Source organism: Macrotis lagotis, chromosome X (genome assembly GCF_037893015.1).
Source record: "Macrotis lagotis isolate mMagLag1 chromosome X, bilby.v1.9.chrom.fasta, whole genome shotgun sequence".
Taxonomy (NCBI): Eukaryota; Metazoa; Chordata; class Mammalia; order Peramelemorphia; family Peramelidae; genus Macrotis; species Macrotis lagotis.
Window position 1 is genome coordinate 61,069,436 of NC_133666.1, and position 16,127 is coordinate 61,085,562.

Consider the following 16,127-nt stretch of genomic DNA (forward strand, 5'->3'; position numbering starts at 1 on the left):
GGGTTCACAATGAGACTATCTCTCAATACCAGTCTAACTGTGGGCAAGTTACTTCCTCCCTCTGGTGTTCAGTTTCTTCATCTGTTAAATGAGGATGGTAACACTTCAATACCCTTCCTCCCAGGTTTGTTGATGTTTGTCCTTCGTTCTGGAAGAGGGACCATGTCAAGTACATGAATTAGATTTCAATGGTGGTACATGAATTAGATTTCAATGTCTTACTTTCTTCTCCAGAGTCATCTGGGTCCAGTGGCCAGATATGATTCAGGATTACTGGAGATGACCCTGGATATGAGGCAGTCAGGGTGAAGTGTCAACTAGTAAGTGTCAAGTATCTGAGCCCAGATTCAACTGCCATCCTCCTGACTACAGGGCCAAAGCTCTATCACCTAGCTGCCCCCAGGCTTGTAAGAAATTGTTTAAAAAAACAGACAGAATAGTCCAGTGATTAGGATTGTGATTTACAGGCTTTTTCTGCTTGTGGTACATTCTAATTCTGTGACTGAGTAATTATTTCTGTCTTCCATATTTCTCCTACCTGTGAATTGATTTGGGGAGAGTGTTTCCCCATACTGTGTCCGGGTATTACTTAGAGACAACATAGAGTAGTCCTGCTGTTTTGATACTGCATAACATATAACTGAAAATAAGATGGGAGAGGTAATTGAATAGTAGGCCATACAGATCCTTTTTAGGTAGCAGTATTAGGGAAGTTATCACTTCACTTAGCCTTGTTCTACTAGCCCTTGAAGTAACAAAGGCTGCTATTCCCCCTAAAGAGAAAAGATGGGATTCTGTTCATTGGAGACTTGTTCTTCGTTTGAAACTCTTATAAACTGATAGAGCAACTCCTGTGATTTACTTTTATTCTGGCTTCTAGCTTGTCTGATTTCTGTGGTTAGGTTTTAAATTCTAGCTATGGAATAACAGCTGTAAAAATCTTTTTTTTTGTTTATTCATGGGCCATGGTTATTAATTCTTAGCGAAATGAATCGATGTAAAGAAAAGTATGGTAAATATTGTTTCCTTAATCACTTGATGATTGGGATTTGTGGTCCAATGTAGACTTTAGTCCTATCCATCCAAAAGAATGGCAGCAGAATTTTATTAATTATTGCACTCAATTCTTGCCAAAACTCATTTCTACTAAGAAAGCTAACCCTGTTCAAATGATGTAAAATTATAATCAATGTGATAAAAGAGGGCGTTTGGGTAAATATTCTGACCTCAAGTGTTTGAAATCACTTATACTTCTGATTTCATACTAAATGGCATACCTTAAATCTTATGTCTCTGTAGAATTATAAAGGTTTAAAATCCTTAATAAATTCAGTCAATTTTCCTTGTTAATATTATTCACAGGCTGAATCTTATTTTGATTAAACAATTAAGCCTCTTTCTATATTTTGGGGTGACTGTATTATTACTCTCTTATGTTTTGTACAGTTAGGTGGTCAAGTGGATAGAGTGCTAGGCCTTAAATGAGGAAGACCTTGCCCTGGGCAAGGCACTTCACCCATATGCCTCAGTTTCCTTGTCTATAAAATGAGCTGGAGAAGGAAATGGTAAACTGTTTCAGTATCCTTAGCATGAAAAACCCAAATGGGATCACAAAGAATCAGGCATGACAGAAAAATGACTGAATAACAACAATAACAACAATCTTATGTGATCTTAGTTCTCCTTGATTCAGTTCTCTGGTTGAATCATGCATCTGACACACAAGAGCGCTTTTCTTTCCACCTATATGATTATCTAAGGAAACAATCCCAACCATTTTCTGGTTCTTCATTGAGTTGGTTGTATATGTATGACAACAGTACAAGGATATATATTTTCAAAAGTAGCAGGGGCAACTAGGTGGCACAGTGGATAGAACACCAGCCCTGGAGTCAAACCTGACCTCAGACACTTAACAGTTACCTAGGTGTGCGGCCTTGGGCAAGTTACTTAACCCCACTGCCTTACCCCCCCCCCAAAAAAAAAGCAAAAAGCAATAAAAACAACAAAAAAAAAACAAAAGTAGCTCTTAGGTTTGGACTTTATAGTTTCCATTCTTGTACCTTGGCGTAGTGTCTATTACTTCAATGTTGGAGCTTTTCACCCTCAGGTCTCCTAACCTAAAGCTTTCAAAAAGTATAATATTTCTTATTCATACAGCACCTCAAAGTTTACAAGCCTCTGATGTTCATTATTAAATTGATTCTTCCCAAAACATCTGTGAGATTGTTATTTTTATTGTCATCATATGGTACTATAGTTATGAAACATATAAAATGTAGTATAAATTGTTATTAAAATTATTATCCTCATTCATGGAGAAAAAACTGAGAGTCCATTTAATAGGTTAAATAATCTGCCTATGAAGATACAGTTAGAAAATCTTGGTGATGGGATTTATACCCAGATCTCTTCTAACTCTGAAGTCTTATGATCTTCCCATTATACTATGCTGCCTTCCTTGCCTATTGTCTTTTTTTCTTCAAAAAGCAGATAAAAGTAAAATAAAAATGACCTATAGATTGTGCCAGATCCAAGACAACAAATTATTCTTTCTTACACAACTAACAACCCAGAGATGTTAGTGCTTAGTTGAAGCATTAAACTTTCATTTATAACACGATAAGTAGACAATAATGGTATGATGAAAAGGTCCTGGTTCTAGAATATAAGGAGTCAGGTTCAAATACCAGTTCTGTCACCTTCTTATTATGTGACCTTGGATAAATCCCTTAACCCCAGTGGGCCCTAATTTTTTCAATCATAAAATCATAAAACTTGATTATCTCTTGAATTTTCTTCTGATGCCAGGTCTAGGCTCATCCAGGATAAGTCATCATAAAATATGTGATGCATGCCATGCAAAGAATTTTTTATAGCATGAATACGATGTATATTTGTAAAAAAAAAAGTACTTTTAAAGAGGGTTCCTTTGCAAATTGCCCCCTAAGCACAGCTGCCCGCTTTTCCTTCCCAAAGTCCCAGTTCTTTGCAGATTCCCACAAAATTCAAAGTAAATCTAGTTAGAGATAAATGAAAGCTTCAGTATGTTTTTCTGTTGAACTGAAGTCAGAAAATAAGCAATCCACTGAGGCCAAGCAAAGTGCTCCCCCCAGCCCCCCCCCCCACCCCTGTCTGCATAGCTGATACATAAAAAGTAATGGGAAAAGCTTAAGTCTGAAAGGCTAAAGGCAATTTGTGAGCTAAATACTGGGGAAGTGCCTGCCTGAGCTGCTCTGGTCTCTAGGGAAACAGAATATCTTTTAAAATACCTCGCAGGCCCCATCTTATGCAGTTTTCATGGAGTTTTTGATGATTCTGGACTTTTTGGATCACTCAGGAGGACTGCTTTCAATTCAGTAAAACCAAAAACTGCCAACCTGGTGGATATCTACATTGAATTGTGGTAAATATTAGCCTACATTGCTAATTACTACTGGCTGTAAATCTTTGCCATAGCTTTTTACTAAGTGATTAGAAATTCTCTGGAAGGTAAAGAATATCTAAAAAAAATCCTCTTTTTATTTTTCAAAGGAGATGCATTCCAATAGTACAGGATTAATTCTATCTTTGAATTAGGGATGTGGATCGTACCCTTTAGGACCATTTGATTTCATTTCTTGAGAACTCTGACTTTACTTTCCAGGAAAGCAGACTAAGGTACCCTTGCCTGTTGGGAGAATGTTGCATCTTTTTTTTTCCCCTCAGGCACATACTAGTCATTATCTGGTTGGTATTACCTTAAAAGTTTGAAGACAAGGCTGCGATGACTCTAGAAGTATCCCCCTTCCCCCCGCCAGAGCAAGGTCCAGGGCCTCTACCTGTAACAATGCCAATGCTCCAAATGGAGAAAATCAGAACTCTTCCCAACTGAATATCCATCTTAAAATTTTTGTTCTTCAAAATAGCCAAGCAAACAAAATGGCTTTGCTGTCAGAGGATTCGTTCATCGAGATATAACTATATCTTAAAATGCCAGAGACAAAATCTAGCCATTTTCAGGTGACACATAAAATAAACCAAAATAAGTACAGATGTTGGACACATGAGCAAGAAAGGATTTTTTTTACAATATTTTGTCCTTAAATGTTCGGTTTTTTCACATGAAAAAATGGAAAAGCAAATGGTCAGAATGGCATACAATTTAGTAGAAGGTCATGTGACCTGGCTGAGCCTCAGGTTCCTCCTCTGTAAAATGAGGGGATTCAACTAGATGATCCCCAAGGTTCTGTTCTGGGTTAAAAGCCTATGATTCTGTGATCATCATTTCCTTGTTTTTCTACTCTTTTAAGCCAGGTAAGGAAGGTAAATTTGCAATACCAAGTGTCTCAGATTCCTGAATGTGTGTCCTCCTTTTTTTGATTATCTGCAGATTGAATCCTTTGACAATTCAATGATCCCTCTTTTAGTTTGCTTGGCTATGTTTATACATCTATAGATAGCAAGGTGATCATAAAATTGAAAGCAGCACCCCACTTTGGGAATCTTTTGCTGTAATCCATTCCCCTGAGCCCTCCAGATGTGTTGTAGCTAAATCTATATAAATGGTCTAGTAATTTGGCAGCTTAATAGATACACATCACTGGTCAGTAGTACTTCGGGTTTGTTTATAGTAAAAAAGGGAAAGCTAGGTGGTGTAGTAGATAGAACAATGTTCCTCAAGTCAGGAAGACTCAACTTAGTGAGTTCAAATTCAGCCTTAGACACTTGAACCTAGATGCATGCTTTATGACTCTGAGTACCATGTTTGCCTGAGTTCCCTTATCTGCCAAATGAGCGGGAGAAGGAAATGGCCAACCACTCTAGTATCTTTACCAAGAAAAGCCCTACAGGGTCATGAAGAGTCAGATGTGACTGCAAAACAACTGAACAGCAACAAATGGTAGAGAAGGAAAAAATGATGATGAATTAATGATCCCAATTATTCCACTGATGCCTGCACCACTGATTCAACTAGTCTCTTCTGCATGTCTAAAAATCTTTTCCAAAATATATCTCAACAGTTCATGTTATATTATTTGTAAAAATGGAAATGAAACATACACTTGCAACTAGGCTATTAAATGAATTCCCACTTGATTGATAAATAGAATGAATGGATAAATGACTAAATGAAAGAAAATACCATTTCTTAAGTGTTTAACACTTAACTTTCTACATACTCAGCTAAATTCTGGGATTAGTATTTTAAAAGCAATTGAAACAGCCACTACACCCAATGAGCTTTTGTTTTAATAGGGCATTTGAATTAGGCAATTATACAGCACAAGGGATAATGGTGAATTTGAATTCAGGAAGACCTGAGTTCAAATTTTACCAGAGTAACCCTGGTCAAGACATTGAACTTTTTCAGCCTCAATTTCCTTATCTGAAGAATACGAATGGTAATACCTATACAAGAAGCTTAGCTGGGTTGTTAGTATTGTTTAGGAAGCCTTCAAATATTATAAAATAAGCCTGGTTTCATCTTGAAATCTGGTTTTGCCAGGTGATCTAATATGAAATTGGAAATGTCATATAAAAAAGGCAAAAACACAAAAAGTATGAGTGATAGATAAAATACAGGGGGATTTGTCAACATCTCTAACCAGACACTCTATTGGAGAAACAATAAAGTGATCTCAGAAGAAGGAGTTTTGATGTTGAAGCCTCCACCTGGGAATAGGCAGTAAATCATACCAAGTAAGTGAGACTTCAGGGACTTAATTAAAGGATGACTTGATCCCATGATTAGTTCAGTGATGTTACTTGAAAAATAAAACTTTGGGGAAAAGTTAATAGAATGGCAAAAATGCTGAAAGAGACTATCATTACCAATTGGTTGCAATTGTTTTTGCCCAAATACTATTTCTGTAAACATAATGTTGTAGTTGAGTTTTATCAGAGGGTGGTACAATGAAATGGTTCCATTTTTATGCATAGGAGCTATTTCTGTTTCAAATATCCTATGATCACCTCCCTGGATGGAGGAAGTAATACAGTTTCTTACTTTGACATCACTCATCTGCAACCTGCTACATCAATCTTTTTGATGATCTGAAATGGCAAGGATGTATGGGAGCAAGGAGGAAGGCCTACTCACTTCTGCTGGCTTCACATATCTATAGGACTTTGAGTTCCTAAAGGCACTTTCTTGATAATAACCCTGAGAAATGAAATCAGCCAGTATTATTATCATTATTTGCAGATGAGTAAACCTGACCATTGATGTTACTTGGCCAAATCCCTTAGTTTGCAGTTAATGAAAAGTTTTGTCTGTCCTGTCATTACCTTTTTATAGCCATTCTGATTTCAGATATTCTTTTGGTGAATTTGTATAAGCTTTCAGAGAAAAAAAAGTGTAATTGGATCCTCACTGATTTTTCACAAGGAATAAGAATTGTCCATAAGCAGTGGACCAGGCAATTACAAAAGCCTTTAAGGCAAATACTTAAACGGGTCTTTGTGCAACTTTAGAAGAATTAAAAATGAAATGTCGCTTGAACTTGAGAGACAGTAGCATCTTGCACATTCTCCTTCTGCTACATGATTTTATGAATTAGAATTATTGGACCATGGCCATGCAGTGAAAGGCTCAAAGACCTAGAGCCAAAAAGATCCTTGGGGATAGCTGTTCCAAACCTACAGTAGAGCTTCCATTCTAAGCTAAGTCCTCCTACTTAAAATGAACCTTCTTTACATTGCTCTATCCTACCTGTTGCCCACACAAGGCTGTATAGCAGTTCACTGTGTGGATCAGCTTATGGACTGACATCATTTTCCTGTTCCTGCTCAAACGTTTCCAGTGTAAATGAACAAATACCTTTCTCCGAACTAGTAGTATTCTGTCTACCAGAACATCCACCATAACTAGTTCCCATAGCTTTGGAAACACGAAGAATAGCAAGGCAAACTCTTCCATAATACAAGATAGGAAGGTTGAAGGGAAAAACTCCCATCCTCCTGACTCCAAGGCCAGTATTTTATCCACTGTACCACTGGGCAAATCATTTAATATCTCATTGTCCTAGGTCACTATCTTAGACAACAGCTTCAATGGACTTTCTTCTCCTTTTTCCCTTCCTCTCTGTCCATCTTGTCTTTTCTCTTTCCCTCTATATTTTTCTCTAATCTTCTCCAGATAATTGCTTCAATGAACATGACAGAGATCTTTATTTTGAATTAAATATGAATTGTTATTTATTTTTTGCTTTGTTTATCTATTAGATATAGCATGATATAAATGGATAGAGGGCTGACTTCAGAACCAGGAAAATGGGTTTAAATTCTTCCCTGAAACATGTTGGCTGTATGATTCTGAGCAGCCACTTAATCTCTAAGGAGCCCAGGCAGCTCTTCTAAGACCATAAATTACAAAGCAGGTGCCAATTTTGATGGATACACAGAATTCCTCACCAGGAGCTCCCTAAACTGAGGAAATTACAGTTCTGATAAAAAATAATAATAATTTCCTTTTTTTGAGAAAAGCTTTTACTATGAAAAATGTTGTTCTCTAAATATATATTGGAGTTAGTTGAAGTATAAAAAATTAATCATATTCAGTGATGAATAAAGTAATATCTCTGAATGTATTACTAACCAACCATGAGAAGTGCATTACATATTAAAGAGTGTTAATTTGTTATTTAATGCACTGGTAAATACTAAATTACTGTCTGGTATCTTTGTGTCAAAGTTGAGACATGGGTCTCAAATACAAGGATAAGAGCAGAGGAGAGGAAAAAAGAAAAATAGCAGCAGGAGTTAGAGATTCTCAAGAATTTATGCCTCTAGAATAGATTTTTGGAAGGGAAATGAATGATAAAAGAGTACCTTTCAGAATAGAAATGTAGTGTTATTTTCATTATTGTTGTTACTATTAGGTTTCTCATGAATTTCCATTTTGAAGAAGTCTGGGGTTGATTTTTGATAATTTATGGAGCATAAATAGAAGATATCCCAGGTCTGCCAAATATAAAGCTGGTTATTTCCGACTTTCCTAGTGCTTCAGAATAGAAATTAACTGAACTAGGTATTCTATCCCTCAATTAATCTGTCTGTGTAGGTTAGGCAAAACGGAAATAGAAGGGGAATGGAGCTGATTGAATATTCCACTGTAGTCTTGCTTTCTCAGATAGAATTATTCAGAAGATAACAAGAATTTCTATAATTTATAGTCTTACCAGTATTAGAAGTCTTTTCTTAATTTATAAAAATGAAATTGATGGAATATGCCATTGTCAGCAGTTGCCCCCATTGAATCTACCTGAAGGGCACAAAGATTTTTATTCAGAGAATCTTGTGGTTGATCCAAAAGCACCTTCCTTTGGTGGGTAGTTGGGTAACTAGCATTTTCTTTTGAAATTTCCATATCAGATACAGAGATACTACATATAATTTATGAAATATAATGAATGTTCCATGAATGTGTTATTTAAAAGTAGGCTAGCTAGATCTTCATTTCCAATCCCAAAATTTTAAGGTCATGAAAAGTTATCCTGACAAAACAACTTCATCAGTAATATATACGTTTTCCCCAAAGGGAAAAAAAATAAAATTGAAAATTGACATATTGGAGTTTTCTCTAAACATTTTATGGAAAATTTCACATGCATATTTTTCATGTGCATGATAAGGAAGAATGTATGATATCACATAATATTCTATATCTCTACAGACAGATTATCTGGTAGATTGAGCTCAATAAAATATTTCCATCAGAAAATTATGAATAATTGAGTTCCAAATGTATATTTCTGTTTTTCTTAGTCCAAAACATGTCTTTAGATAGTCATAGTTGGATTTTCAGAAATGGTATTTCATGTTAGGTAGATTTAAGAGGTACTGGTTAGCACCATTTCTTATACAATGGAGAGTAGCCTAAATGGAAGTCAAAAGATCTGGGTTTCATTAGAAGCCTTGATTCTAACTTGTAGATAAAACAAGTGCATATTTCTGAAGTTCATTTTCTTCATTTTGCAAATGTGAATAGCATCATTTATTCTGACTGTAAAGTGCATAGTCAGTTATTCGGGTCTAAAGCCTATAATTCATTGGTATGAGTGGTCCCTCTATTGATACATGCTATCATCATCATCTACTGAGAGAAGTTGTTTACACTTTATACACAATCTCCTTGAATCACTTTGGCCAAGCTTCCAGCGATGAGATGTTCTGCATCTAGCTATGCAGGTCCTCAGATGAAAGACACCACTCAGCACCAAACCTCCCAACGTGAGGACTTATTCTTTAGAGTTTGTTTTTTAAAATCAAGGTTCACTTTTTTGCCATTTATAAAACAACAAAGGAATATTTTAGTACAATAGTAAATAATAAAATGCTCTTTAAATGCAAATTGTCATTAGGAAACCATCAGAAATTCACCCATAGATCTGAACCACTGAGTACAAAAGGTACTTGTCCTTAAATCTTCTTTTTTTGATCCATTGCCACTTCAGATGAAGATGCTATTAAGTAGTGGTAATACACTTTTCCTTGGCTCCTATCCATGAGGATTTATCATTGAAGCAGCCAAAGGTCACCTTCTTAAGCAGCCTTCTGGTTCTAAGGAGACCCTGCTTTGTGGACTTCTAGAACAGAATGATAATGAGCTTTCTGAATATGATCTGTTGCTTTGTAAATGCTTTTAATTGCCCTGTTAAGTTTACAAGAATGGTAAAGCATTTGTAGATATAATCTGCTTCATAATTACACTGATAAAACCATCAGAGATTAAAAGAGCAAAGCTGTTTGCATCATATGCCCATTTATTTGACAAATGTAGAGCAAACACTTTCAAGTTCATGAGGTTAAGCTGATAACTAACAACAAGAGAAATCTAGAAAACAGTGAGGTGAGGTTCAGTCATTTTTCAGTCATGTCAGACACTCCATAGACCATTTGGCCACTGGAAAAATAACAAAAGAAACATGGGACCAAGAGAAAAATTGCTTGGCATATGATCTGAGTTTCTGGTGCTTTAGTTGACAGCATGGTAGTGATTTAGTAAAGGAAAACAAAGCTATTCTAGGTAAGCCAGGTCCAATCAATTTTATTTCTCTATGTACTACTACGGATGAATTTCACTAACGCCCTACTTTGAGTCATGATCATGATTTGGAGATGATTCTGGATTCTGGAAGGCTACAGTAGTAGAGAAGAAGTTTTGGCTAGGTCGAGGAAGCATGGAGAGATCCAGTGAGGTCTATGGTGCAAGGGCAGGCCTAGCAAAGTTGGGAAAGGTAGTTGACACACAGCAACTGGGAGACAAATTAAGTTTTCAAAATGTCTCCAGTATGCATTGGTGAAGGAGAAACACAAGCAAAATGATATATCCTTTAAAAACCTAATTTGATATTTCTGGAGTTGGCCATTTAGGCAACATTTTCATCATTCATCAAGCTAATCTTGGATTGTAAACACTCTCTGTCATCCACTAACACTAGCTTCTTTGCTGTTCCTCTCCTAAGATATTCCATCTCCCCACACTGAGAATTTTTCCATGCTGCTATCCCCCATTTTACAGAATGCTCTCTTTCCTTACCTATTCTTCCTCACTTCCTAGAGTTTCCATCGAGTCCCAGGTGAAGGTTCACTATGTCATTTTGTTGTTTTTAGGTCATTTTAGTCACATCTGACTCTTCATGCCCCCATTTCGGGTTTTCTTGGCAAAGATACTGCACATGAATTGTAGAGTGAAATAACTTGCCCAGGGTCACACAGCTAGTAAGTGTCTGAAGCTGAATTTGAACTCATGAACATGAATATTCCCAATTGCAAGCCCAGTGCTCTATCCACTGTCTATCTTGGTGCCACATATAGTGTATCTGCTATTTGTCTATATATGGATAATATCCCATTGTCTGTTCATTATTTATCATATTTGCAATAAAGCTATAGTAAAAAGTTGCCTATGAAATTAAGGGTTTTTTTTTCCCTTCATTTAGATCATAATTCCAAATTGCATATGGTTTCCCTCTCCTTTCTCCCTTCTGGATCCAGTATCCTTTACCTCTCTTTCATCAATTAATTATATCCACTTAGCTCTATCAAGCTTGGAAATCAGCAGAAATATTGGAAGCTGTTCTCCCTTTGCCAGTAGAAGTTAGGATTTATTCACACCGTGAGGTTAATAAGAAAGCACTAAGATACTTAATATGAAAGAAGAATCTAAGCCCCTAAGGGTTAGCTTTCAGGCATATTCACTTATCCTCATTTCCTCATTGTTCCTCCTTTAGTGGAGTATTTTAGGGGATTGATAGTTGGTCCTACTAGAACCTGTTTTTCAATTTCAGAGAATAATCTTTTATCTCTAAAATATAATACATATCCTTCAGTGTTTCTATTTTGTAGAAATTGGAATTTTTGCATCCTGCCCAGGAGATCTTTGGGTTTTCTTGCAACTCTGACGTCTACCCCCTTCCTGGCAGAAAAGACCTTGTGTTTTAACATGTTGTGCTGGTTCTCTGTGATATAGTGAAAGAGGTCCTTGTTTTGGTGTGTATATGTGTATGCATATTCATTTGCTTGTCTATGTGTATGTGTGAAAGATTGAACTGTTTCATTTCATCCCTAAAATGTGTAATGGTGAAAAATGTTACAACCAAGGTTCTCATAATAATGATGGTAGAATTTGAGGTGAATTTTGAAGGAAGGCAGAAGGTAGGGATGAAGTTTTTCCATGGGAGCAACCACTTTTCCAAAGTTGGAAGTGACAGTTTAGGGCCCAGATCAAAAGGTTGCTTCAGAAGAAGGACTTTGGGATTGGCTGGTGGAAATAGCATTCATGTGTTAAATACTGGCTCTCAAATGTGACTCAGTCATTAACTTCATGACAATCGACTGACTAATTATCATCAATATTCACAGATCTTCCCTTGACTCACTGGCAATTTCCTGGTGGCAGATTGCCCAATGCTCAAGTAGTGTGTGATTTTGAAAGTGACCTTTAAGAGGACATATTTAACAAGGCTCTCTTTAGTGTTACAGAATAAGATTTATATCAAGAATTTCGGTAACGGAATTTTTCCCCAATTAACCATTGGGAACTGTGATTCTCTTACTCTGTTGGCATTAATTAACATGAGGGAACTTTACAAACCTTTTCTCTGTTGAGTTCTTCAAGTCATATAATGGAAAGGTTCTGCTATATTAAGGTTGTTAAAGATCTTGGGACACTTTTTATCAAGGATATTACTCAAGGATATCAAGGATATTACCCTCTGGCTGTAGTCATTGATGGGGAATTTGATTAGTGTGGGCAGGTTGTATGAATATGTTTTAAATGTTCTGTGTGAGAATCACTTTGTACTCCCTTTGCCCCCCCCCATCGTATATATGTTTGTTTCAGTTTCCTACTTGACTAATATAAAGATAGATTAATGTTATTTCACTAGCACAAAAATAAAGGTTTGACTTTTGAATAAAATGGTGGGTTCACTTAAAATGACATGAATAGATGGATCTATTTCTTGTTCACCTTCCTTTTAAATGTCCCCTTTTCCCCAATGCTCTCTCACCACCCATCTAAGGCAGTCACAGGGGTCCCATGCATAACTAAAGGCAAGAAAGAATTCAGAGATAAAGAATGGGAGAGAAAGGCTAATGGGTAGCTCTGATAGATAGAAACAGGGTTATGTGATCTACTGACAATGTTGATGTGAGAGTATATGGCAGAGTAGACAAAATATTTCTGTGGAAAATAAATAGTAATGCTAGGTTATTCTTTTGTGTTTAGAGATGTTGTTCTATATATAGACAAGCTAAGTTTCTTGGTTAAACTCTAACTGAGATATTTCTAGCACAGACTATAGTTGAATGAAATTATGTTAAATACCTTTAATTTGTTTTTTTAATAGTCAATACTTTTCCTTTCAGTTCAAAAGTGCTCATGTGTAAGAAATTAAAGTCCAAATATTTAAATCATTTATTTCAAATCAAAGGGTTGATTTTCTTGTCACAACTGTCTGCATTGGGGAAATGTGTAATACTATTATGTATTTAGATTAGTAACTAAACTAGACTATCAGGTGAGGGCAGCAGGGTAGAATGGATAGGGCACTACCCTCAGAGTCAGAAAGATCTTGGTTTAAATCCTACTTCAGATATTAGTAGTTAATGTGAACCTGGACACTTTACTCCTCTCTGTGCCTTGATTTCCTCATTTATAAAATAAAGGATTATGCTCAGTGGTCTCTAAGGTCTATTAGAGCTTTAAATGTATTATCCTTTGTGATCCTCTAATTTAGCATGGTGTCAAATGTTTTATTGGCAGTGCCACCGTTAGAGTAAATCATCCAATGCCACAGCTAGAAGGAGTCTGTTAGATAATCAGTGTAAGCTTGTAATTCAAACATCTCATTTAATAAATGAAGAAACTGACATCTAATTTATATGACTAGATGGCAGTAAATCTGGGTCTTGAACCCCAGCTTCTTGACATGTGTTAAAGCTTGCTCTGCTCCCTCATGTTCGAGACTCGGAAAGACAATATATGAAAATAAATACTATTGAAATGTGAGCATGCTTTTAAAAGAATGATAGTATTGGTCTAGTCAAATTGATACTGATTTTTTTTCTTTTTTTCTTTGCTTTGAATTCTTGCTGCTGTTTAATCCTAATTCAGAGGAAACCAGAGCCGAAAAAACCAGGAAAGGTAAGACCACAAACTTTCTAGCAAATTGATTTCAAAACAGTTTCTTTACTGTTGTTTAATCTCTAGGCCACAGCATTAAAACTGTACATACTTAAGATGACATAGGTTATATTTCTGCTTTAAAAGATTTTAAACCCTGGTGTCTTCATATTCTATAGCACTTACACAGTCCTAATGCAATTTTTGAGTCAGGATTCATTTATATTTTCCACCAATATTCCCTTATTCCACTATGCCAAAACACTATGCTCCTTATAGTTTCCCTTTATGAATGCCCCAGTAATTCTGATAAAGTTTATCACTGAAATGGGATCATTTTGGTATTGATTCCCAAATTAATAAATGTGAGCCATGAAGAAAAAATGATAGTATCATAGGGGAGACTCCCATAATGAAACCAAACATGGCTGTGTAGCAAACTGCTTCTCTCTAGGATGATGAGTTGGAGACCATAGCTTTGCTCAAGTTTAGATGACAATACAGTATGAAGAGCCATCTTTTCTTACATAATTTGGTTCTTTCCAAAATTTCTCAGAATGCTCATATCATTGAGTTAAAGGTCTGATGATGAGCTTAGTTCCAAAATAATTTGGGAGGCACTCTGTTATTTTAGGCTGAAATTTTAAGAATCCTCTAAGCCACCTTTTCCTTCCTTTTCTTGTGGGAAGACTCTTTAATTGGCAGCTCCACCTTGGGCATCATATAATGAAATTGAAAGAAATGGTTTCCATTTATATAGCTTCCATTTGCATATACTAGTTTTAAATGTGAACTCACATACACCACCCTTTACAGTTTGGTAATGCTAGGTTTTAGTTCTTGAAGAGGAAATTGTTATAACGTGGGCCTTACTATGACAATAAATTCTGTGTTAGACTATAACCAGTGTAGGTGATAATGAAAAAATTGCCAGTCTGCTATGTTAAAGTAAACTTTTAGCCCCAAAGAATTGTAAATCATTAGAATTTGAGGTGTCTCAAAATCATTTCTGATTGTTCTTGTGTGACACTGGTATTATTTCCCAAGCATCACCATAACTCAAAGTGATAGGAATTTAGGCGCTACCCCCCTCCACAGAAGTAAAACAAGTAGCCAGAAGTCTCCCAAGTTAAGATAGAAAGGTAAAATATCATTAGCTATGTCACCGAACAGAAACTTTGTATCTGCCTTGAATATGACCAAATTCTATTTTCAACTTGAATGAGATATTTTCATATTTTATAAAGTTCAAAGATTTATGACTTTTTTAAATAATTTGCAAAAGATACCTGTCACTCAGTGACAGCTTAAATTGGTGAACTCTGAAACACTGACACAAACATTGAAAGTTCTTTATAAGTAGGGTATATGTGTTATTTTTTTTAAATGTACTTCTCCAAACTGGACCCTGAGTCAAATGTGTGCTCATGCTCAAGGGATTCATCCCACTAAAATACTTGGGCCATGAAATTGAAACATATGGTATACCAAGGCGTGATTGAAAAATCCATTTAATCATGTTTTGGAGAACTATGTAGAAATGTCTATTTACTGAACTCTGCAACAACAGAATGTAAGTTTCTGTTTTTGTTTTATATCTTAGGTTTTCCACATAAAGATGGAAGGGGAGGAAGTAAAACTAAAAGAAAGCAAAACCTACATAATTTGAATATTCTTTTTTCTGGTTTTAATTTCACTTTTTAAAATGTGATCTCTTGTCAGTTCCTTCTATGCCTGTATTACTCAGCAAAAGAGGCAGGGTAGAGGCTGAGGAGGGACTCCCTGTGTCTTGAGGCAGTCCTTGCATTTGGGAGAACCTGGGGGCAAGTTTTACCTTCAACACTTCCTGGGCCAGCCAGTGATGCTTTATTACCCCAAGAACACTCTCTAAGATAGAGAGGGAGGAAGAAAGGCAAGAAAGGGGGGAAGGGAGGGAGGGAAGGAAGGAAGGAAGGGAGGAAGGAAGGGAGGAAGGAAGGAAGGGAGGAAGGAAGGGAGGGAGGGAGGAAAGAACCATGGGAAGGAGAGAAGGAAGGAAGGAAGGTTGGTTTATCTCAAATAGCATATTGTCCTCAAATGAACTCCTTAGCTTTTCATTCAGCCAACTGAAAGATCAGAGAGATCCTTAGTAATTGCCCTCCCAAATTGGACTAAAACTGCCTTCCATAGCCATATTCAATTGAATTAATTGTTTTGCAGTCGTTTATAGCTAATTAGAAAATAAATGAAGCCTACTCTATGTTGCTAACACACTTAGGAGGGAATTAATTATTTCTTTCCCAAATAATCCCCAGCACAGATGTACTGAATTTTTTTTAGAGAAACAAGGAAAGCCTAAGTGAGCCTTACCCTCTTTGGGTAAACATAAGTCTAACTCTTAGAAAACATTGACTATTTTAGAAAACATTGACTAGAAAAACCACATCATGGGCCCATTTCAGCTGAGAAAATGGATCTTTTTTTTCCTGGGACAAGGCTGAGTCTGTTGTCCTGTGACTCATAGAAAATGGCTGCC

General features: G+C 36.3%; 1 protein-coding gene across 1 annotated transcript in view; it reads left to right on the top strand.

The window, feature by feature from the left end:
• The window catches only part of LOC141502154 (protocadherin-11 X-linked-like), a 550,716-nt gene that overhangs the window by 271,392 nt on the left and 263,197 nt on the right, over positions 1-16,127 (top strand). The window contains exon 7 of the mRNA XM_074206744.1: positions 13,604-13,633. Within this exon, the coding sequence (XP_074062845.1) occupies positions 13,604-13,633 (30 nt within the window). The remainder of the gene's footprint in view (positions 1-13,603; positions 13,634-16,127) is intronic.